Genomic DNA, 25,639 nt, shown 5'->3' with positions numbered 1-25,639 from the left:
GTGCAGAAAAAGCTGCTCCCGGCCCTGAGAAACCGGAGGTCTACTGGTGCTCAATTAATCCAGATTTAGGAAAAAAATTATTTTATGGTTCTGGGGAATAAAAAGAATGTGCATTCAATCTTAAAAATAAATGCTAGCCAGATGTGCTGTCTCTTGCACTATAGTATCACTCTTTTTCAAATCTCTTATTGATTTTCAAAAAGACAGAGAAGCATACTATTTCCAATTGTCCTCCCTTTGATGTCTCCACCCAACGTTATGTCGTTTTCAAAGCGTGCCCTGGATGACATCATGTGCATGATGTCATCAGGGTCAGACATCATGTGCATGATGTCAACAGGGTCAGACTGTTGTCGCCATGCGGAAGGACAGAAATCCAAAAAGGGAGCCCCACAACCTCTGTGCAGCACCTCCCCCTACCTTCACGTTAAAAGCAGTTTCTCCAGAAGATCCAATGGCAAGGTGATCATTCTGGGCCAGATGTATTAAGCAAAAAATAAATACAAATAGTTTAACAGGTACAGAGGAATAGTTAATAAATGAAGCTAAATCAGGGTAAAGACAGCAACAGAGAAAATGCAGCTTCAAAACAAGTGCTTGAGCTGATTTATGGCAACTGGCATGCAAATGATTTCTTCACATCAACAAAAAATGAATCACTAGGATGAAAGAACAGATGTAAAGCAAGACTGGACACATGCTACATAATTTCTTATTCTTGATTTTAATTCAACACAGTTTTTGCACTCTTAGCTAACTCACATTTGAATTAACCCTACACAAAGGAAGAACCTTGACACGCCTTACACATCTCTACTTACCCATGGAGACAGCAGCAGCAAACCACAACCCCACTCTAATGGGAGGAGAACAGCCTTTCTGATCCTTTACCCACTAGAGCAGGAACATCACTTCTGGCATCAGGACCTCAGGCGGTCCTGTGCCTCTCCACCCATGCCACCTTCAGAGACTCCTTAACCAAATGGAAGAGCCTTTGGTACATGATGTGGCTTCAGATTTCCCTATATCCTTATGATGAGCATGCTAGCACAAACAACGATGCTAGAAGGCAGCAAATCCGGACTCAATTCCAGACTGCTATAAGCAGAAATGACATAACAAACAGGAAGATGGTAGAATTCAAACACAAAGAGAAATAAGAAGAAGTGACAGATAGCCTATAAGTTAGCTAGGATATAGCACCAATCAAAAGGTATTGGGATGAATGATTTTATCTAATACTTCCAAGAGAACTGAGTTTTTGCTTGTCTTTTCTTCTTCAATGTGATTTTTCTTTAAACGATTTTAAAGATTTCCCTGCTTCATGTAGTTTTGCGACAGTAGAGGTTAGTTGGGTAGGGTGATGGGTATTGGTAGTTTTAGGTGGAAGAATATCATAAGATGGGGGTTATTATCTCATCCAAGTAACTCTTGAATGTTTTTGTACTTTGTTGCAAAGGATCCCTAAAGGCTAGAGAATGAGAATGAAGAAACGAGTGCATGGGGGTAACTTGCTGGTGTGGCAATTACCACCCTTAACCAATAAGTCTTCATAATGTTGATGCAACTCCATCATTGCTGTCCGCTTCAACAGCAGGGAGAAAAAGGAAATTGGATTCAAACAGCAACCAACGAGGGCCCAGACTCTGAAGGTCTGGGAAATTGATAAGTGTGGGGGTGACTTGTATGGCAGGGCAGATGCTACCATAAGCTTGCTGGGCAGACTGGATGGACCGTTTGGTCCTTTTCTGCTGTCATTTCTATGCTTCTATGTAAAGCACTGCACGTATAAGAAACACAACATGTATTACCTTAGATATTCTGTATATTGGTGAAACAATAAACAGATTTATACTAAAAAGAAGGCACTGGATTGAGTGCACCGCACCCTGAGCAATTACTCCTGAAGAAATGATATGGGAACATACCATTACTGATGACATTCTGCCGGGTGTTGCAATAAAGGTCTGCAGTCTCAGTCTGTTTCAATCCATTCCAAAATTTAAAAAGCCGAGATACTTGTTTTTTGTCTCAAGTTTTTTGTTTTTTTTTTTTTATATAATAAAAAACAACAAACTATGGAATGTAGTCTGAATGATTATGTAGTGACAAGCAATATATTATATACACAAGACCCAAGAGGTACACTGACTGATTATAACCTACTTTGGTAAAATAGCTCCCATAATTCACATATTACTTTGAATACTACTCTATGTAAATGATCTAGTGAGTACTGGATTCACATGCTGATTTGCAGGCATGCACTTATGAGGCACAACTTCTCGGAGAAAGCAGAAAATGCTCTTCAAAACCCTGGAAGAATCTCACCTTTCTCCACACAGAGACCCGAGGTAAGCAAAGCTCATGCTAAAATAACTGTTCAAAGTAAAATAAAGTAAGTCTGCTTACCTGTGAACGGAGTTTTCCATAAACAGCAGGATGAATCCGCCATTATGCATGGGTGGCGTCATCCGACCGCATCAACACAGACCCAGCTCTCAGACGCCTTAGTGGCTCCACAGCAATGTAACAAACATAGAAACATAGAAATGATGGCAGAAGAAGACCAAACGGCCCATCCAGTCTGCCCAGTCAGCTTTCACAGTTATTTTTCTCATACTTATCTCATACTCTGAATGTTGAGGTCAGGGCCCTTATTGGTAACATTTTGGTTCTAATTTCCTTCCACCGATGTAGAGAGCAGTGCTGGAGCTGCATCAAAGTGAAGTATTAAGCCTAATTGGTTAGGGGTAGTAACCGCCTCAATAAGCAAGCTACTCCCACGCTTGTCTACCCAGCCTGTGCAATTTAGTCTTTGTTGGTTGTCGTCTTATTATAAATCCTCTTTTCTTCATTCCCCTGCCATTGAAGCAGTGAGCTGCGCTATATATGTATTCAAAGTGAAGTATCAGGCTTAATTGGTTTGGGGTAGTAACCGCCACAACAAGCAAGCTACTCCCACGCTTATTTGTGAATGCAAATCCTTTGTCCCAGATTTCCTCTTAACGTTGAAGCATAGAGCAATGTTGGAGTCACATTAACCGTGTGTATGTTTATTGAATAAGGGTATTAATCACCAGGTAGTAGCCATCATTCCTGCAAGCCACCCCCCATGCCTTTACTCTTCATTCACAATCCTCAAGACTTTATGGATCCACACAGTGTTTATCCCATGCCCCTTTAAAATCCTTTCCAGTTTTAGTCTTCACCACTTCCTCCGGAAGGGGCATTCCAGGCATCCACCACCCTCTCCGTGAAGAAATACTTCCTGACATTGGTTCTGAATCTTCCTCCCTGGAGTTTTTAAATCGTGACCCCTGGTTTCTGCTGATATTTTTGAAATGGAAAAAGGTTTGTCGTTGTCTTTGGATCATTAAAACCTTTCAAGTAAATATAATATACATGTTGGAAGTGATGAGGTGGATATTCAAAAGCCAATTGGATAGATAACTAAGAAGTTATCTGTCTAAATGGCTAACCAGATATATTAAATGCCATTTGTGGCCAAATTAAAGCTGCATAAAAAGTTATGGAGGCAGTGCATGCAAATTTTCTCTCATGCATATCCATTGTGGATATCCTGAAAACCCGACTGGCTGGGAGATCCCCAGGATAGGGTTGGGAACCATGGGTTTAGATGAAGTGAAATGCCTGGACATTTTCGAAATGTTACTTTGACTGTATTGATGGCTCTTTCAGTAGTCCCATTGAAAAGCTGTGGTGATGCAAGTGTCAGTCACTTCAGGAGTGTTGCACTGTGCATTGTAAGGTAATATAATCAGAGGATTGGATGCAAAATGCTGTCTTTGCAAAGAAGCCTTGAGATGCGTTGAAACACGAGCTGCGAGCATCATGGATGAAGGTACACTGATCATGTTATTGCACCCTGTCTCGAGCGCTCCAAAGCAGCATAATGTTTTGATGCATCGTACCTCGGGTGTGCCAGTGAACCCTGCGCTGATGGCACCAACAAAAGACATCCTGTCAGCACAGATTCCGATGCAATGAGCTTCAAGCGTTTATGCTTAGTCCATGCAGGCTCCAATGGATCTGAGGACCAATGCTGTTTCTTCTCGTAAGCAGAGTGGTTTATGTTATTTGACACCCAGGGCTGTGACCTGACGGGAGTTTTTGAGCTGCTGCTCAACTCCTTTCCTGGTGAGGTAAGCTATGGTGCACTGTGGAAGGATCTGCTGCAACTCCAGAGAGATTTATGCGGTTGCTCAATCTTAAGGGCCCTGGAACGCTGGGAGCACGGGGACATCCTTGCACAATGGCCTGACATATCACTAGCAGAGCTCATGACCATCCATGAGGGACATTAAAAAAAACTGCATTTGCAGCAAAGTAATCTGCTCACCCTAGGTTTTTTTTCCTTCCTTGTCTTATTCTAAGGAAGCATGGTCTTTGAATGACTTTTTTTTTTTAAAAGTAAGCACTGAAAACTGCTGTTGAGGGTGTTGTAGAGGCAACTAAGACTCAGTAAGAAAATATCAAATTTAACGTTTACAGAAAAAAAAACAAAAGTAAGGAGAAACGGAGTACATGTCCCTGCTCGTGCTCAGACAAAAAAAAAACCTCTAGCAGCTTGGAGAAACGAGTCCATTTGGTGCTGCTGAATGTCCCCCCACATATTATGACAATAGACTACATGAGCGTGGAGGTCTTTATCTATCAATTTTCTACATTTCTGGGGTTTTTCCCCCCTTATTCTCTTTAAACAAACAACCCAAAAAACTGTTTTTCTTCTCCACAGGTGGTTCCGAGCTTCCTGTCCTCTAGTTTCCAAGGCACTAGGATACCGTTGGTACATAGACTGAAATATAAGGGAGTATTTCTTTTCTTGGTTTTTGCATGCAGAGAAATACACCCATTTTAAGTATCCCCCACATACCACAGGCTCCTGGTAGGCATTAACTGGAACATGCTAAAAAGGGAGTGGCAGATTAGACATCTATCCTTACTGGTGCTATTTTATTTTGCTTCTGGGTATTCTTCTTGGAACAGAGAAGAGACAGGAGCATCAGAGGAAAATGAGTGATAGATATGAGAAAGAGGGAGAGTCAGGCTGTGGAACCAGTTAGAAAAACAGGGGGAGGGCTGGTTTAAAAAAAAAAAAAAAAGAAACCATGGAATCTGCAAACCTTGCATTCATGGAAAATTTTCAGATAAATAGGGAAATTACTTCCTCCTGCAGCACAAATACCTCACAGATAAAAATGTATTGGAAAAAAAAAAGTGACAGAGAAAGATTCTGATAAAAAATAGTTGTGAATTGAAATGAGATTTAAAAATTTACTATTAGTCTGTTTCTGGAGGAGCAGCAGCAGCCTACTGAGAACCAGGGATGCCAGGTTCACAACCTCACTCATGTGTCTATTGACTGGGGCAAGTCACTTTGCCCTCTGTGGTCTCAGGTACAAGCTTTAAGCCCTCTGGGAAATGCAACACTGTAGCTTCACTGTAAATGACTATTAAATAGCAGTTTCTTCTGATGTTCAGATCTACTCCCTACTGTTTGTATGTGCCACAGGTAAGGCATTTGATAAGTGGACCCAGTCACAAGCAAGGGTACATGTCTTTATGGTGCAATGCCCAGATTTCATCTTATGAAGTCTGCCTTATGCAGAGCGGCCCTACTAAGGGACATGCTACACAGCGCTGAAACAGCCGCAGTATACGAAAAGCAAAAAAAAGCTGGCACACACCACAGACATGAAAATTAAATAATAATAAAAAAAAAAGATAGTAAATACATCCTTAATTTTACTTCTGGGGAATAGTGTCTAAAATTTAAAAAAATAAATAAAAAAATATATAATATATATATATCTAGATCTCATGCAGAGAGAGCTCAAGTCTGGAACCATTCCTGAAAACCTCTGAGCAGCTTGGACCAGCAAACATCCAGCAATACAATGCCGCTCTCTGTGCGTTTGTCTCACAAGGAATTTATAAGAACATTTGCCACAGCTAAGCGTCTGGGACATCTGGCTTAATATAACAAGCACCTGAGGACTGACTCAAATGGTACACTGCACTTCACTGAACTATGCAGGGCAGAAGCTCACCGTGAGGCAGCTGGAATGAAGTGCTGCACATCTAACAGACTCGCTTGTGTGTCTCATAAAACCACACCCAAGGAGCTTTCTCCAAGTGAATCTATGCCAGATCCTCCATTATTTTTTTTTTTAAACGTTACATCTTATGAACAGAACTAGAGGGGATGGAATTAGCAGAAGTCTGAATCTTGCGACCAGTCTGTTACCATGTGTCCCAAATATGCACATGTATTCTTCTATGTAATGTACAGAACTATAAAAGTTTAAAGAAACAGCATTCAAGAGGCGCTGTCGAGGGAACCATCTTTGTTCTTGTTTTGCCAGGACAGGATTCGTGACCCATAAGCTATCAGAACTTAAGAACATAAGAAAATGCCATACTGGGTCAGAGCAAGGGTCCATCAAGCCCAGCATCCTGTTTCCAACAGTGGCCAATCCAGGCCATAAGAACCTGGCAAGTACCCAAAAACTAAGTCTATTCCATGTAACCATTGCTAATGGCAGTGGCTATTCTCTAAGTGAACTTAATAGCAGGTAATGGACTTCTCCTCCAAGAACTTATCCAATCCTTTTTTAAACACAGCTATACTAACTGCACGAACCACATTCTCTGGCAACAAATTCCAGAGTTTAATTGTGCGTTGAGTAAAAAAGAACTTTCTCCGATTAGTTTTAAATGTGCCCCATGCTAACTTCATGGAGTGTCCCCTAGTCCTTCTACTATCCGAAAGAGTAAATAACCGATTCACATCTACCCGTTCTAGACCTCTCATGATTTTAAACACCTCTATCATATCCCCCCTCAGTCGTCTCTTCTCCAAGCTGAAAAGTCCTAACCTCTTTAGTCTTTCCTCATAGGGGAGTTGTTCCATTCCCCTTATCATTTTGGTAGCCCTTCTCTGTACCACTTGCTGCCACAGTCCACTACCATGTCCGGCATTCCACGTGCACAGAAACACGATGGCAGAAAAAAAAAGACTATCCTGCGTAATCTGGTCTGCCGGGACTGCAGTTCAGACATGGCTCACCTTCAGTCACCATCCAGTAACAAAACCTTGGCTATGACACAGAGGCGTCTAACATTATTACGACTCAAGACACTTTCTGGAGAGGATAAAAGTAAAAAAAAAAAGCATGAAGGCACCTGCAGCAGGTCCCAGATGTAGGCCTCAGAACACCCCCAACTCAACCCCCTTTCAAATCAGGCCTGGTTTTCAGCATATATGCGATATAAGGGCCAGGTTAATTTGCATATGGGTTGTCCTGAAAAATGGAGTTGTTCAAAGGCCAGATCTGGGAACTGTTAGAAGGAAAAAAAAAATGAATTTTAAGAAAATCTATTGGTAACAAACATGATATTTGCATAATAACAGTAAGGGATATGATGGAAACAGTATTTTGATGTATTTATTTAAAAGAATTTATATACCGCAAATTAAACAGTATCTGTCTGGCTAAGCGGTTTACAAGTATATAAACATACATAATAAGAAACACTAATTAAAACAGTTATAATATTTCAAATAAAAACATCTAAAACAATTAAAACTAATAAACTACATCTAAAAAGGCATTATAGAAAGTCAAAACAGATTAATTAGGGTTCATGACATTGAATTCATTTAACTCTAAAAGTTGTTAAGTAATGTTGTATGCCGCGGCAAAGAGATGTGTTTTCAAAGCCTTTTTAAATTCTTTTACATTTGCTATTAGATCAATTTCAGCTGGGATAGTATTCCAGAGGATTGGTCCGGCGACAGAAAAAGCTCGTTTCCTGGTAAATTCTAAGTGGGCAGATTTTATTGATGGTACTTCCAGCATGCATTTATCCATTGATCTTAATTGTCTTGTTGGTTTGTAAATTTTGAGCAATGAACAGAGCCATATTGAATTTGTATTGTATAAAAGGTTGTGTATAATGTTAAGTATTTTATATGTGATACGGTAAGATATAGGTATTTTATATGTGATACGGTAAGATATAAGTATTTTATATGTGATACGGTAAGATATAGGTAACCAGTGTAGATGGTTACCTATATCTTACCGTATATCACCGGAGTGATATGCTCTGAGTGGTATATTGTAGAGTAAACGAGCGGTGGTATTTTGGACTAAACTGTAATGGGTATATAGTAGATTTTGGCAAACCAAGATATAATGCATTGCAATAGTCGAGACTTGTTAAAATAAGAGAAGAGATTGTGTCACCGACAAAAATCAGAAGGTAGTAAAAGTGGTTTTAATTTTCTAAGTAATTGAAGCTTAAAAAATGTTTTCTTTTTTTTACAACAGCTGATATGAACTCTGGCATCTTTGTAGGCACCCCATTAGAGACAGCAGCAAATGATCAATTCTGCACTTAGTACAAAGGGCCATAGATTGTAATTTAACAGCTCAGCTCAGTAAATGTTAAAAAAAAAAAAAAAAAAAATCGTTACAAGCGAAGGAAAGCGTGCCGATGTTAAAAGAAAGACACTCCGGGGTTTGGGGAAGCAACTTCTACATTTATTTAAATATTAATGCACAGAAGCCTAATGACATTTTTTTATATTGATACAGGAGGAAGTATAGACTGGAAGAGGAGAAGTGGCAAATAAAAATATGCAAACATTTTAGCTATTTTCTAACCAAAAACAACTTTGGCTAAGATCAGTACACTAGAAATCCAGTGGCCAAAACTAACTGCTTTCAACAGTAGGAGGACAAAGAACCACTAGACTTGCCTTTTTTGGCGGGGGTAGGGATGGGGTGAGATTTAGTGCTTATAGTATACTTTACGTACAAAGAATTTAGCACTTGTGAATTCAGAGCAGGAGAAAGCAAAGTCTTCTGTCACGGACTGGCACCCCCACAGTGGCAGTACAGGGCTGCAGGACCGGACTAGAGCAGCCCATCCAAACCCTCTCCCCCACAGGTTGAGCCCTGGTTCTGGGAGCCAGTAATGCTCGTCTACGGATGTACATCATGGTGCAGGCTGAGCTGGACACAGGATACATGGCAAAGACAGGAACCAAGACAAGATGGGACAAGGACAGGACTGGACTAGCCAAGGACAGGCAACAAAAAACAGGGAAGCCCAACAGGGCACAAGATTGGCTAGGAGAACCTAGCAGGCCTGGAGGCCATAAGGTAAGGCAAGAGGCCAGGAAAGGCCACAAGGCAAGACAGGAAGCCAAGAAGACTTGATGAAGAGGCACCGAAGCAGTGAGCAGGTTGGGTTAAATAAGACTGAAGCTCAGGTGTGGTGTGACCAATGAGGATGTGGCTGGCAAAACTGTGAGCGAAGCCTCTGGTGGTGGGGAAGTGTCATAGCAGACAATATTAGAGCACGGCGAGGCTGCATAGCACACAAAACCATGTCAGTTACACCCCTTCAAGATCCCCTCCTCCTATGTCCCATTTACCATGGGGGCTGTGGTCAGTAGATTACTATGTTTTTTTGGATTACAGTCTATGTTGGGTACAGAGGGTGCCGAACTGGTATCTCTCTGGAGCAGTGGTCCTAGACCAGAGTCTCTCTGGAACAGCGATTGTAAACCAGAGCTTTGTTGGCACTGAATCATGGAGTCAAGTTCTCTGGATGCTGACAAACTGGAATAATGTCTCTAGAGCTCTGACTAAGCCGGTGAGTGGCAAAGTTACCAGGATGACTATCTGGGGGAATTTATCCCAGCATAGTCAGTGGGTAGACTTGTCCTGTTGGATGTATTAGCTGCAATTACCTGCTTCAGTTTAACTGGGTAACTTGCTGTTCGCCAGCCTACTAAATGTGGACCTTACATCCAACGAAATGGCAGAAGGCTTCCTGCGTCAATTGGTATGAGAGGAAAGCGCACGTGAGAGTAACAAAAGACTTTAAAAGAAGCAGCTTAATTTAGAAAGGATTTTCTCCCAGTTTGTGCCTATGGGGAAAAATATTTTCATAAATTAGGCCCATGTGCAAAAAAAAAAAAAAAAAAAAAAAAGGTTCAGAGTCTGCTACCAATAAGGATTGGCCCAGTGTGCAGCGTAGTACCAATAAGTCTTTTAAACCAATAAAACAAAAAAATATAAAACCTCCCATCAGCTAATCAAGATTAACTCTATCCAGAAAGAGTAGTTTTACCCCAGTCTGTTCGGGAAGGCAAACAACATTCACTGCTTACATGAGCCATTGTGGATTGAGCCATGGAAAGTTTACTTTAAGTTACGAGACTTGGCAGAGGCACAGCAATGACTGTGCAAGCTTCCAGCAGGGCCAATTCATAATGGCTGCTTCACATGAACAAGGTTTTGACCTGTTTTCCCCCCCCCCCCCCCCCAAAAAAAAAAAAAAAAAAAAAGAGTCAAATCTGTTTTAGTGCCACCTGACAGACTACAGGGGTATGCCAGGGCAGGGATATTTTCTGTCAAAATTGTTGTGCAGCTCCCACTGCTACCCAAGAAGGTTGTGTAACTGAGAGTCAAAATTGTCAGCATTTTAAAATAAGAAAATCGAAACATTTTCCTGTATTATGCTTTTACTCTCTCTCAAGCTTTTCCTCTTCTCTTTTACTGTTTTTCACTATTTCCTCTGTACCTGTTATGTACTTTTTTTCTATCCCTTTACAAACTTACACGGTCATTTATCAAATCGCGTTTTGGTGTTTTTGCATGCAAAAAATTTTAATGTTTTTATTTAATGCTTTTTTTTACCGATGTAAGTTTGCACATCACATCGGTTTACAGAGAACTAAATATAAACAAAATGGTATTAGAAAATAGAAAGCTACATCTCAAAAATTCAAACATCTCAAGGTTACACAAACAGTTGAGATAAAGGGGGGGAAAAGGATATAAAGGGAATACATAAGGAGAAATGAATTATTAGTATAAATTTATATAAATATAAAACTTATAAGAAAACATTGATATGTAGGAGAATTGAGTAAATGGCGATAATAACGTGTGCTCATGTTGAAGGAGTGGTAGAGGAGGGCGTGTTAGGGGTAAGTAAGCTTGATGGATAAGCCAGGTTTTAATTTTTTTTTTTTTTTTTTAAAGTGTGTGAGGAGGGCTTGAGTGTTAATTCTAGGGGCATTGCGTTCCAGATGGATGGGCCAGCAAGGCATAGTGATCGTTCATGGGTGGAGAGTAGGTGTGTAAATTTGGGCGAGGGTGTAGGTAGGGTTCCAGTGTTAGCGGATCTGGTGGTTTTTTGAGGGGTCTGGAAGCGAAAGGAGGCATCAAGCCAATGAACATTTTGATTATGTAGGGTTTTGTGGATTAGTGTTAGACTCTTTAAAGAGAATTCTAGAAGTAATTGGGAGCCAGTGGAGGTCTTTTAGGATCGGTGTGATATGCTCATTTCTTCGGAGTATTTGTGAGGACTCTGGCAGTGATGTTTTGTAAGAGTTGCAGGGGTCTGATAGTTGAAGCTGGAGTCCTAATAGTAAGGAGTTACAGTAAATCAACTTTTCGAGAGGATCAGTGCCTGCAGAACTGTTCTGAAGTCACAGTGATGTAGGAGGGGGCCTTCATTTCTTTAATACGTAGTTTGTTATAGCAGCCTTATTGTGGCGATTATAAATTTTTTAAAATGTAGTTCATTGTGTACGGTTATGCCTAGGTGTCTCACTTCAAGAGTAATTGGATATTTAATTTGATTGTGGTGCCAGGTCAGAAAGTATTTATCACCCCTTTTTATATCACATGCGATATTTACTGCTTTTTGATAAATCTAGGCCTTAGTTTCTATATTATTCTTCTGCAATCTTATCCCCGTCTCTACTCTTTCCCCTTATTTCCCCTTCTTCCCTCCTCAACCATTTGCCATCTCTCTCTCTGCACAGCAATTCTTCTTGCCTCTCCTTTCTTCCCCAAAAGCTGATTTGAGAGGTGTGGGACCTGGAGAAAAATCAATTTGTATGCCCTCCTCACCAAGAACAATTGTCCTTTCCTTCCTCTCACAGGAGAGGAAGGAAGGACAATTGGGGGGAGGATGGACCCCCCCCCCCCCTAGGATTAGCTCCTCCCTCTTTTTTCTATTTTCCATGACCTGTTCAGTTCTCTTCCACAGCTCCTGCTCATGACAACTCTCTCCTTGTGGTGTCTCCCTCTGTCAGTTTCTTCCCCTTGCCTCCAACAGCTATGAGAATAGAAAGGCAAGGAAAAGAGGTGGAGAGGGAATGGCTGCAACTGCTGCAGAGAGCCTGCTTCTCCCACCCTGCCTACCCTGCTTCATTCCCTCACTCCTTGGCACAGCCCTGACCACTCTCAGTCCCAACCTGTGCTGAAGGAGCTGCAGAGACGGGAGTGCATGCCCATACTGCTGACAATGGCTCTCGCCACTCAGCTGGTGAGACAGAATAGTGAGCCGGGAGAGGGTTGGGAGAAAGCAGAATCAGCTCTGCCAGGCTCCGGTCACTCCTCTTCCTCTCCCTGGTCCAAAGGATAAAAAAAAAAAAAAAAAAAATCATTCAGAAGTTTTTTGTTTTTTTACAAATGATTCAATAAAAATGGTATTTGCACAACTAGACTGGACTTTTTTTTTTTTTTTTAAAGAATGCAATCCAAGAAGTCTGCAAAGTAAATCTCAACTGCACATACCATACTGAATGTTACTAAAAACATAGCTTCCTAGGAAAAAAGCCATAGCTGGGAGAAATTTAAAATGGATTAAATTTGCTATTTCACTCAACTGAGAATGGTATTGGCACGCACCAGCATTCAGCTAGGCCGAACAGCTATCCTCCATGTGTATCTGCAAAAAGGTACAAGCATCTTTTCTTTAAAATTGTTTTCCATGGAAGTCTGAGTATTGCCACGATTCCACCCTCAAGGCCGCCTTTTAATCTCTACTTCCCTTCAGGCCGATAAAGTACAGTGCGCTCCGAAAACCTGCCCCAAGTTCCCCGGGACGCGTGTCGCAGTGGCGCTTCATTCGGGGGCAGGGCCACAGGCGTTGAGGTCTCCGAATCTGCTCCCGGGCCGGGGAATTGCGCGGCTGGCGCACACGAGTTACGCCTGCCTCGGGCTTCAACAGAGGTAGGGGGGGTTTAGATAGGGCTTGGGGGGTGGAAGAAAAGTTCCCTCCGAGGCCGCTCCAATTTTGGAGCGGCCTCGGAGGGAACGGAGGCAGGCTGCGAGGCCTTGCACTCGCAGGCTGCTGATCTTGCACAGCCTTGCGCGCACCAACCCCTTGATTTTAAAGGCTACGCATTGTAACTATTAAAATCAGGTGTACTTGTTTGCGCCTGGTACGCGAACAAAAGTACGCGTGGGAGTACTTTTATAAAATCTACCCCTAAGTAAAATGTGCAGCCAAGCTGCACATTTTACTTTCAGAAATTAGCGCCTACCCAAAAGGTAGGCGTTAACTTCTGCCGGCACGGGGAAGTGCACAGAAAAGCAGTAAAAACTGCTTTTCTGTATACCCTCCGACTTAATAGCATGGTGATATTAAGTCAGAGGTCCCAAAAGTTAAATTAAAAAAAAAAAAAAAAATTGGCCTGCGGCTCGAAAACCAGACGCTCAAATTTGCCGGCGTCTGGTTTCCGAACCCGTGGCTGTCAGCGGGTTTGAGAACAGACACCGGCAAAATTGAGCATTGGCTGTCAAACTCTGACAGCCGCCGCTCATGTCAAAAAAAAAAAAAAAAAAGGCGCTAGGGACGCGCTAGTGTCCCTAGCGTCTTTTTACCGCGGTCCCTCATTTAAATACTGAATCGCGTGCACAGGAGAGTGGCCTGTGCGCGCACTGGGAGATCAGGCGCTTGCCTGCGACTTTTACTGAATCGGCCTGCTTGTCGGGGGCTTGTCACAAAACCCAGGCTCTGGGAACTAGCCCAGCAGGGTAATGGAGCACTTTAAGGAAACTGTGCCAGATTTAAAAGTATTTTTCATGGGAAAAAAACCGAAGCAAAAAACAAAAGGAATATTTTGATAAACCTGCCCACAAAGTTCCTGGCAGCCACCATGCAGGAAATTACCATATAAATAACTTTCAAATATACAGATATTATGTTCTTCTTTGATGTGTGCAATATTCACCTGCAGGGCAGCATTTCTTCCTTGCAGACACAGCGAAGTGCTGCTCCAACACGCTCTTTTCAATCTGTCATCGTGATGTTCTGCGTCAGAGCTGCAGTAGCATATCTTTCAAACACTTTTAACAGTTTCAGAGTTCGGGTCACAGTCATCACAACTCTATGCAAACTTAAATTTTCTGTAGTTACACCAAAAACATTGTAGTTTTTCCTCCCCTAGTGTATGAACCTGCGTGTGGGCGAGTCACAAATCTTTGGCACAGGCAGGATCCGGGAGGCCTTGCTCTTAGTAGCTCTGCCTTCTGATTGCTGCGCAACGGAGCACAAGCTCTGCGATCCATAAAATGCCTAGATTTGGCCGTTTGCTTTTTTTTTTTTTCCCTTCAGGTAGTCTCTCGTTTATTGGTTTAAGCTCTCTCTCAAGCTGACGTATTCCTTTAGATTTTCCATCGCAGCAGGGTAACATCAAGAAGGTGGACACAGATGGCTTTCTGCAGTGTAATTTTCCATGGAAATATGCACACGAATATAGGAAAAACAACACCTCGCTCAAAAAAAACAGTCCAAAGACCAATTGTGAGTCATCCCAGTATGACCTTTTCCTCCAGCTAATAATAATTCATTAAATCTGCCAAAATGGAAGAAAAATATCAACGCAGAGAACAAGTGGGCCAGTCATCCCCACAGCCTAACAGACATGGGGGCAGCTAGAAAACAGACAACCTGAGATTCCCCCGCAAGCACTATTTTTGCTCACTGAAAGAAAGATTGTGTATTCAGGCATCTGCGTCCGCTTCCATTCAAAACAAGAAGCAAATGCTTCCGCTCAATCTGATATGTCCCCAATGCATGTGTATTTTTTTTTTTTTTTTTAATAAAAAAGGAAAATTATGTTGTGATTCAATTTTCCCAAGAAATTAAACTACATGGAAAATTACAGTCTGATGGGTAAATGCAATGCTCTGAGCATTAAAAAAAAAATAAAAAAAAATTTTCAGGAGCTTGAGCCTCTTCCCTACACATGGGTGGGTGACAGACAAATCTTTCATTCTGCTCAGAGGCCCAGGGTTTGCAATGCACGCTGGAGCGTGAGCTTCACAACTCCCCCCACCAACGGAGGGCAGGGAAGTCAGGATGAAGGGCTATGCTAAGAGAGCTGATCTGGCCTATCAGACTGGCCACTCTAGCTCAAAGCTTATGTTACATTCAATACAAATCTTATTCAACCATTTAATCAATGGGAAAACAATGCAATCAAAACAACCAAACAATGCCCCATCATGGTTTTTTGATAAAAGAAAAAAAAAACAAAAAAAACCCGCACAATTGATACATATTTAATTTAAAAAAAAATCTATTTTTATAACCCCTTAACTATCATTCAGAACAAAAAGTCTGATGTACAGAAAGTATACAGAGAATACTCCTGTCCTCTGCGGGGGTACTTGTTTGTTGGAGAGGGGTGATTAACAACAAGGTACCAAACCTTGCATCAGTGCAGTAAAGTGGCATGGCTACCCTATTAGTCCACTTGCATGCAGGGAATACTGCCCACCGGCTAGCTTAAGAAATGTACTTCATATCACCTTCTATTATTTGTTGTTTGTTGTTTAACCTTTTATTTCTGTTCATTAGTGCGGTTTGGAATGATCGTGAATCTGAAGTTTTACAGAGCAAAGAACCTAAAATTGCAGCAGAAACAAGGCACTGTTGATTTTCCAGCTGAAAGGGCTGTTTGCATGGAGGAACTTGTCCTTCATTAATAAGAGTGACACCCAGTGGTAAACTTAGAAAACAATTCCAGTATTTTCCCTTAGCCAACAGGAGGATTAATGTAAATTGGTTATTTACTCTCTCAGATAATAGAAAGACTAGGGGGCACTCCTTGAATTTAGCAAGTAGCTCATTTAATACAAATCTGAGAAAATTATTTCTCACTGCATGCATAGTTGAGCTCTGGAATTCATTGCCAAAGGATATAGTTACAGCAGTTAGTGTAAATGGGTTGAAAAAATGCTGGATAAGTGCCTAGAGAAGTCCATAAACCACTATTAATCAATAAGGAATAGTAGCTCGAGATCTATTTAATATTTAGGTGCTTATGACTTAGATTGGCCACGGTTGGACACAGGATGCTGAGTTTGAAGAACCCTTGGGCTGACCCAGTATGGCAATTCTTATTAGGGATTCTTATTAGGGATTTTTTGACGATTTAAAATATCGTCCGATATATTTTAAATCGTCAAAAAATCGTTAGGGCCACGATACAATACCAATTCCCCCGATTTATCGTTAAAAAATCGTAAATCAGGGGAAGGGGGAGGGCAGGAAAACCGGCACACTAAAACCCCCTAAAACCCACCCCCGACCCTTTAAATTAAATCCCCCACCCTCCCGAACCCCCCCCCATGCTTTAAAATTACCTGGGGATCCGGCGGTGGTCCAGAACGGCGGCGGTCCGGAACGGCCCCCTCAATAGAATCGTGTTGTCTTCAGCCGGCGCCATTTTTCAAAATGGCCACCGCAAAATGGCGGCGGCCATAGACAAAAACGATTCGACGGAGGAGGTCGTTCCGGACCCCCGCTGGACTTTTGGCAAGTCTTGTGGGGGTCAGGAGGCCCCCCCAAGCTGGCCAAAAGTTTCCTGGGAGTCCAGCGGGGTTCCGGGAGCGATTTCTTGCCGCGAATCGTTTTCGTACGGAAAATGGTATGGCCGGCGCCATTTTCCGTATGGAAATGGCGCCGGCAGGAGATCGACTGCAGGAGGTCGTTCAGCGGGGGTTCCGGACCGCCGCTGAACGACCTCCTGCACTTATGTGCGGGCAGCACGAGCACGGGGGCCGAATTGTTTAAAAGTATGTGCAGTGACGAAATTGGGCCTTCCCAGTCCGCTCCAAGGAGTGGACTGGGAGGGAACTTCCCGACCCCAGCCCTCTCCCTCTTCTCCCCCACCCCCTTAACCAGTCCCTAAAAACTTACAATTTTTTTGTTTCACTACTTACTGCTCCCCTGGAGCAGAAGTAGTTTGCGCACGCTGGCTTCCATCCTGCCTAGACCACATTCTCCCCCCCTCCCCCCAATCAGGGCCCAGCAATCATACATGTATGGTCATTTGTGTGCGTGGCCTGGCCCTTTTGAAAGTGCATGTGCAGGGCCCAGTGACGTGTGTAAATGACGATATTTGTGCACGTGGCAGATTTAAGATTTGGCCTTTAATGCTTTCATTTATATACATCTTGCATGCCAATAAATAATGAACAATGAGCTATAACGATTTAAAAAAAAACCATAAGAATATAGTAAGAGTGATTTTCACAAATAAGGAGAGTTTCTGAAATTGCTAAATAAAGTTCTCATCTGAAGAAAGGCCCTGGGTAGTGCAACACTTTTTTTTTTTTTCTCAAGGGCCAACAAAAAACACAGGCATCACAATCTACTAAGAGCCCACTTCAATAAAGATTTTTTTCCTACAGATACAGCAGGGAGAAAAATGTCTTGAATATGGCCCTCAGCTTCCACATTTCTTCAGCACTGACACACACACAGTTACTAGTGCTGCACTAGAAAAAAACCCAAAAATACTTTTCTTTTTGTTTCCTATCAGCACACGACTCTGGCAAGATAAAGGAAAATTAGTTTTTACCTGTTAATTTTCGTTCCTGTAGTACTACGGATCAGTCCAGACTGTGGGTTGAGCCTCCTGTCCAGCAGATGGAGACAGACCAAAACTGAAAGGGTATCCTATATCAGGACAGAGCTTATCCTGTAGCCCTTCAGTATAACCATTGTCAAAGCAGATAAGAATAAAGACAACAGTAAGAGATCAAGCAAGTAACCAGAGAACTCACTAAAATTAAACAATTGCAACAACACTGAATGGACTCTATATGAACGCCCTTGCATATCCATGGTCATCAATAACAGATGCTTCCGGTGCCTTGAAGGATTATCACCGATGAAAAACATCCAGTAACCTGCAAAAAGAGCTTCGAGTGGACGACAGAAAATACAGGGGAGGGTGTCTGGACTGATCCGTAGTACTACAGGAATGAAAATTAACAGGTAAGAACTAATTTTCTTTTCCCTGTACGTACCCGGATCAATCCAGACCGTGGGATGTACCAAAGCTTCCCTACAAAGAGTGGGACTGAGACAGTCCCGCTCAAAGCACCTGCCGACCAAAGGAACCAGACACTGGCGCCTGTACGTCAAGGCGGTAATGTCGAGCAAAGTTATGCAGGGATTTCCACGTAGCAGCCCTGCATATTTCCTGCAGAGAGACAGATTGACTCTCTGCCCAAGAAGTAGCCTGAGAACGCAAGGAATGAGTCTTTAGGTCCTTTGGAACCGCCCGGCCTTGGCAGATATAGGTCGAAGAAATCGCCTCCTTCAACCACCCAAGAAGCTTGGTTGCCCCTATTTGGATCACTCCACAGAACAAAAAGATGATCTGAGACCCACCAGACGTCATTGGTAACTTGAAGGTAATGCAGTAAAACGCATTTTTACATCAAGGAGGTGAAGATCACTCCCAACTGGACCCGCTATATTCTCAGGAGAGAACGCGGGAAGCTCCACCGACTGACTGACATGAAAGGAAGAAACAACCTTTGGCAAGAAAGAAGGTATGGTCTTGAGAGAAACTCCTGAATCAGAAAACCGCAGAAAAGGCTCCCCACAGGACAACGCTTGAATCTCAGACACCCTTCTGGCGGAGCAGATAGAAACCAGGAAGATGGTCTTTAGCGTCAAATCCTTGAGGGTAGCCCGACGGAGAGGTTCGAAAGGTGCTTCACAAAGAGCCCGAAGGACTAAATTAAGACTCCACGAAGGACAAGTGGCCTGGACGGGCGGCTTCAAATGGTTGGCGCCCTTGAGGAAACTGACAACATCCGGGTGAGACGCTACCACGTGACTCTCAATGGTGCCTAAGAGGGAGCAGAGAGCGGACACTTGGACGCGCAACAAGCTGAAGGAAAGACCCTTGGAGAGACCCTTCTGAAGGAAAGAAAGAATCATAGAAACCGGAGGTGAACGAGCTGAGACACCCGATTCCACGCAGACATTTTCAAAAACTTTCCAAACTCGGACATAAGCATGTGAAGTAGACTGCTTATGGGCTCAAAGCAGAGTGGATATAACTTCCTCTTTATATCCCTTCTTTCTTTGTTTTCGCCATTCAAAAGCCAGGCCGCTAGATAGAAGCGATCCGCCTGGTCGAAAAACACGGGACCCTGCCGGATCAGGCAAGGAAGATGACAGAGGCGAAGAGGACCGTCCGTCGCCAGGTTTACCAGATTCGCGAACCATGGTCTGCGGGGCCATTCGGGAGCCACGAGGATGACTGGTCCCCTGTGAAGTTCTATTCTTTGTAGGATCTTTCCCACTAGAGGCCAAGGAGGAAACACATATAGAAGGATGTTGTGGGGCCAGGGAAGGACTAGAGCATCCACTCCTTCCGAACAGTGCTCCCTCCAGTGGCTGAAGAACCTGGGAGCTTTGGCATTGCTCAAGGTCGTCATCAGGTCCAGGTGAGGCAGACCCCACCTGCTGACGATCAGATCCATTACTCAGTCTGATAACTCCCATTCACCTGGATTGAGACATTGACGACTCAAGAAATTGGCTTGTTCATTCTCCTTTCCCACTACATGGGAGGCTGCTAGGCGCTCCAAGTGATGCTCTGCCCAGGCAAAGAGCTTGCTGGCTTCCAGGGACACCAGGCGCCCCTCTGTCGATTGATATAAGCCACAGTGGTGGAGTTGTCTGAGAGTACTTGCACTGCCTTGCGGCGAATCAGAGGCAGAAAAAAACTGGAGAGCCAGGCGGACTACCCGGGCCTCCAAGCGACTGATGAACCAGCGGGATTGGACTGGGGACCAGTATCCCTGCGTAGCTTGAGACTGGCAGACTGCTCCCCACCTGGAGAGACTGGCATCTGTTGTGACTACAATCCACTGAGGAGTCTCAGAAGGTGTGTCAGCGATAGCCACCACAGTATGTCGGCAATGGTAGAGTCTGAGAGCGGGAGGATTGTCTGAAATTGTTCCGACACCGGTTTCCAGCGGGATAGCAAAGCTTTCTGTAAGAGTCGCATATGTGCAAAAGCCCAGGGGACCAGGTCTATAGTGGAAGCCATGGTTCCCAGCACTTGAAGGTAGTCTCACGCTGGTATCGAAGTGTGCCCCCAGAAATTCCAAGACCTGGGCTGGCTGCAGATTGCTCTTGGGAAAACTGACTATCCATCCGAGAGAGGTGAGGACAGCAAGGACCCGGTCGACTGCCAGCCTGCAGAGGGTCTCCGACTTGGCCTGCACGAGGCAATTGTCCAGGTAAGGATGGACTAGGACTCCTTCTCGCCGGAGAACGGCCGCCACCACCACCATGACCTTTGTAAACGTGTGCGGCGCAGTGGCTAGACTGAAGGCCAGAGCCTGGAACTGAAAATACTGGCCTAGGATGTTGAATCGGAGATACCAATTCGATGTGAGCATCAGAAGTATGTGTAAGTAAGCCTCCGTCAAGTCGAGAGAGGTCAGATATTTGTCGGAGAGAACAGCTGCTATTACCACCCTCAGGGTCTCCATTTGAAAGTGTGGTACCTTGAGGGCCCTGTTGACTTTTGAGGTCCAAGATTGGATGGAAGGAACTGTCCTTTTTTGGCACCACAAAGTAGATTGAATACTGGCCGGCACCGGGACTGGGTCTATGGCCCCCAGCTCCTGAAGCCTGGCAAGAGTCTAACATACGGCAGAATGCTTTCGCTGGCCGCAAGGAGAGACTAGGTACAGATCCAGCAGGTCTCGAGCAAACTCCAATGTATAATCTTTCTCTATTATTTCGAGAACCCACTGGTCCGACGTGATTTTGGCCCATTCCTCCAAGAACAATGAGAGACGACCACCTAAGTTTGGAATGGAGGAATGGACCAGCCAGATCTCATTGGGAGGCAGGCTTTGCGGTGGAGTGCTGTGGATTACCATCTCGGAAGGCACGACGGCCCCGTAAGGAGTGAGACCAGGACTGGGACCTGGAGGAATTTCCTCTAGAGAAGGCACCATGCACTAGATTATTATACCTTCGCTGACCCCGGAAGCGGGAACGGGTAGGGAAAAAGGACCTTGAGGGTTTTGGGCGGTCCTAAAACATCTTATGGACCTTGTTCTCCCCCAAGGCCTTAATAAGCTGTTCCAGGTCCTCGCCAAAAAGTAGCTTACCCTTGAAAGGAAGTGTGCCTGAGACTTGAAGGAAGAATGCGCCGACCAATTGCGCAGCCAAAGAAGATGTCTGGCCAACACCGCTGAAACCATCGCCTTGGCCTGTACGTGAAGTAAGTCGTAAAGAGCATCCACCCCATACACCACAGCGCCTTCCAACCATTCAGCCTGCTCTGCCTCTGCAGACGGGAGGTCCTGGGTGCTGAGCAATTGTTGAACCCACCTAAGGCTTGCCCGCTGCATGAGACTGCTGCATATCGTTGCCCGAACTCCTAAGGCCAAGACTTCGCAGATACGCTTGATAGAATTCGAGCTTGCGGTCCTGCACGTCTTTCAAAGCAGTGGCTCCCACCACAGAAATAGTGGTGTGCTTGGTGACCGCAGACACAGAAGAATCCACCTTGGGAATTTTAAGCATCTCCAGGCAATCCTCGGGGAGGGGATAGAGCTTGTACATACCTCTCCCCACTTGCAAGCCCGTCTCGGGAGCTTTCCATTTCCGAAGGAGCAGCAGGTTGTGCATAGGATGGAAGGGGAAAGTGCGTGGAGGAGCCCTGAGTCCCGCCAGGACCGGGTCCACGTGAGCCGGCATCACGGCCGCGATCGTATCCTCCAGAGGAATCTCAATTCCCAGCTCCTGAAGTATGAAGGGAATAAGCGGCTACAGCTCTTCCCTCTGAAACAAGCGGAGCACTCGGGGGTCATCCCCCTCCAGAAGGGGGGCAGGACCAGCCAAATCCACATCCTGATCTGGTGCCACAGGTGGAGCCAGAAGATCCGGGGGTGGAGGACCCCCAGGTACCACTCGAAACTGAACGGACCCCTGCGCATTCGGTGCCGCAGGAGCGAGCAGAGAGGGCATCTGTGGAATTTTAGCAGGGGGAGGACCCAGAGGAGGTTCCTGCTCTTCTTGTAAACTAGCCAAATAAGATTTGTGCATTAATAGCACAAATTCCGAAGAAAAATGTGGCCTGGATTTTCCGGAGGGGAGGGGGCCTCGCCCTGAGCCCACACGAGGCTCAAATTGGGTGGAGAAAACTAAAAGTCAGGCTTTTCTGTCTCCTGCAGCTCTGAATTGGGAGCTGCAGAGATCCCCAAAATGGCTGCTGTTCCCGCCTCGGGAACAGCCTGGCCATGCGGCGAGAGGACCTCCCTTGGGTAGTCTGCTTGATCGCTGCCGGGGAGGGGCCCTCCCCATCCGGCAGGCACCCCGAGCAAAGCCCTTCGCGGGAGAGCTGCAAAAGCAGGCTCCCTGCAGGCCAGGCACCGATTAGAACGCAGCATGACTGCAGAGAAAAAAAGCCACGAGGAGAGCTAAAAATAGCTGAGCTGTCTGGTGCTGAGGAGCAGGTGAATGAACACTGCTCGCTCCCTAGTTAAATAACAAAAGCTGCCAGTGAAAACAGTCAGCACTTAAGCTGAAGTACAAGCCTCTTTTTTTTTTTAAACTTTAAAAATGCAGGGGAATGAGCGTCTCGAGAGATAGTGAGGCAAATGGTAGCTAAATAGGGGGAGGGACTGGACCACCAGTATCAACCCAACAGAAGGTTCACCAGGAAGGGAGCCTAGGCTGCATAAAACAAGGGGTTAAAACCCCCCCTAGGCCCCCCCCCCAAGAGCGAGGAGACAGCGCTATCTCCTGAGAGAGACAGAGCCTGTTCAAAGTCTGACAAAACTGTCTTTTTTTTTTTTTTTTTAGTTTAAAGAGAATAAAAATACTTGCTTGATCTGACAGAAATAAAAGAAAAGAAACCCAACAGGGTAAAAGGCTAAGGAATTAAGCCAGGGAACCACAGGGTGAACTGCCGGCATCTGCCGGAGACAAACACTGAAGGGCTGCAGGGTAGGCTCTGTCCTGATATAGGATACCCTTTCAGTTTTGGTCTGTCTCCATCTGCTGGGCAGGAGGCTCAACCCACGGTCTGGACTGATCCGGGTTATGTACAGGGAACTGTGGTCTAAAAATCTGTTTAAATTGTTCTTTCGCACTGTACCAAAAAAGGGCCCTAATATCAAAGCAACAATATTTATCTAATGAGTGGTCAGAATAAAAATCCCAACAAAACATGTCAGCCAAAATGTTCAACTTACTTTTTACTGAAAAAAGTTGAATTCTGTCGTCTCTTCGTGAATCCAACAGGTAAAATTTTCAGGTCTATATGGTGCTTCCGAGCCCTGTTCTTCATGAAATTAAGCTAAAATATAATTCACAAAAGAGCAAGTTTGCAAACAGAAAATGTGATTTAGCAAGAGCCGAAAATTAAAACCAGGATCAACCAAAAAATGTTGTTTAGGAATCAGAGCTGTCAAGTTTACAAAAGCATAACATCAAGGTATCTCCCATAACTAGTTAAAGTCTCTTGCACAGATTTCTACAACGCAAAACTCAATGGTGTGAAGAAAATGATATAAATCAGCAAGAGTTGGGGCTGCCAGGATGAATGGCAAAGCGAGTGCTATAAGATGCCACAAGTCCTAGTGGAAACGCAGGTGCTCAACATGCAACTGTTTGTCTGGTAGGCAATGCAGTAGACTTAGGAGGTCAGATGTCTGGGCAACAGCCATGCTCATACTGCTGGCTAATATAGGTTACTACAAAGCTCAACATGGGAAGGGAGGGGTGCTGGGGATGAATAAGACAGGGGAGACCATGAATGCTCCCCCTCCACAACAGGGTGGAGTACAAAGGAGGAAGATGGCAAAAAAAACAAACCAAAACCTGCCTTTGATAAGGAATGATATCTTACAAACGGCACGCTGTGGCTGGCAGCACAACGTACAGAGTAACTGGGCAGACTGGATTGGCCGTCTGGCTTTGTCTGCAGTATACGCATTAATGTTCTTGCAGGGGGGGGAGGGGTGTAACTTTCTGCATGGGTGACCGTACATGCACCGGGGCCACCTGCGAATTCTCAGCTTATGCACATAAATCCGCTTTGAAAATTCAGGCTAAAGCCTGCAGGTAGGAAGTATGCAGAAGCTCTGGCATGACACGAGCTGTTTGAAAAACTACCCTCCTTGTAAATACTCTGCTCATTACATCACTGGAAATTTGCATTGGCTCCTCCCATTTGTGCTGTCAGCAACAGGTTTCTGCCAATGGAAGATCAGAGTCTCCGCCCCTTGCGCTGAAACTGGCAGCTGCTCTGCTCCTTCATCAATTAATTACCTGCCTCAGCACAGTTTGTGAGCGAGGACTGCTGCTGATCTCTGACATTTAATATCATCAGGAGGTGGTGTGCCATTTTTGTAAAGTTGAAGATGTTGTTATGAACTGGAAATGACTGTTGAAGAAATATTTAGATAGATATCGCAAATACTCGAGGCAGAGTTTTGATCAAAGCATGGCCTGTGTCAGTTAACACAGTAACTTAGTAAACAATAGTGGGAAGAGACATAAATGACCCATCTAACCTGCTATTAGTCCAGTGCTTCTTCATCATCATCCTACGGATTCGCTGGTCTCACCACATTTATTTGGAGATATCTATCTGAACATAAGAACATGCTATACTGGGTGAGACCAAGGGTCTATCAAGCCCAGCATCCTGTTTCCAACAGTGGCCAATCCAGGCCATAAGAACCTGGCAAGTACCCCAAAACAGTCTATTCCATGTTACCATTGCTAGTAAAAGCAGTGGCTATTTTCTAAGTCAACTTAATTAATAGTAGGTAATGGACTTCTCCTCCAAGAACTTATCCAATCCTTTTTTTTTTTTTTTTTAAACACAGCTATACTAACTGCACTAACCACATCCTCTGGCAACAAACTCCAGAGTTTAATTGTGCATTGAGTGAAAAAGAACTTTCTCCGATTAGTTTTTAATGTGCCACATGCTAACTTCATGGAGTGCCCCCTAGTCTTTCTATTATCCGAAAGAGTAAATAACCGATTCACATCTACCCGTTCTAGACCTCTCATGATTTTAAACACCTCTATCATATCCCCCCTCAGCCGTCTCTTCTCCAAGCTGAAAAGTTCTAACCTCTTTAGTCTTTCCTCATAGGGGAGCTGTTCCATTCCCCTTATCATTTTGGTAGCCCTTCTCTGTACCTTCTCCATCGCATTTATATCTTTTTTGAGATGCGGCGACCAGAATTGTACACAGTATTCAAGGTGCGGTCTCACCATGGAGCGATACAGAGGCATTATGACATTTTCAGTTTTATTCACCATTCCATTCCTAATAATTCCCAACATTCTGTTTGCTTTTTTGACTGCCGCAGCACACTGAACAGATGATTTCAATGTGTTATCCACTATAACGCCTAGATCTCTTTCTTGGGTGGTAGCACCTAATATGGAACCTAACATTATGTAACTATAGCATGGGTTATTTTTCCCTATA

The 25,639-nt window shown here is 44.1% G+C and overlaps 1 protein-coding gene across 1 annotated transcript in view; it reads right to left on the bottom strand.

Moving 5' to 3' along the window:
• The window catches only part of LOC115100206 (box C/D snoRNA protein 1-like), a 108,060-nt gene that overhangs the window by 60,904 nt on the left and 21,517 nt on the right, over window positions 1-25,639 (bottom strand). Inside the window, exon 5 of the mRNA XM_029618525.1 lies at window positions 23,382-23,485. Within this exon, the coding sequence (XP_029474385.1) occupies window positions 23,382-23,485 (104 nt within the window). The remainder of the gene's footprint in view (window positions 1-23,381; window positions 23,486-25,639) is intronic.

Source organism: Rhinatrema bivittatum, chromosome 10 (assembly GCF_901001135.1).
Source record: "Rhinatrema bivittatum chromosome 10, aRhiBiv1.1, whole genome shotgun sequence".
NCBI lineage: Eukaryota > Metazoa > Chordata > Amphibia > Gymnophiona > Rhinatrematidae > Rhinatrema > Rhinatrema bivittatum.
The sequence above is the reverse complement of the archived record's forward strand: the minus strand, read 5'-3'. Positions and strand labels throughout refer to the sequence as shown.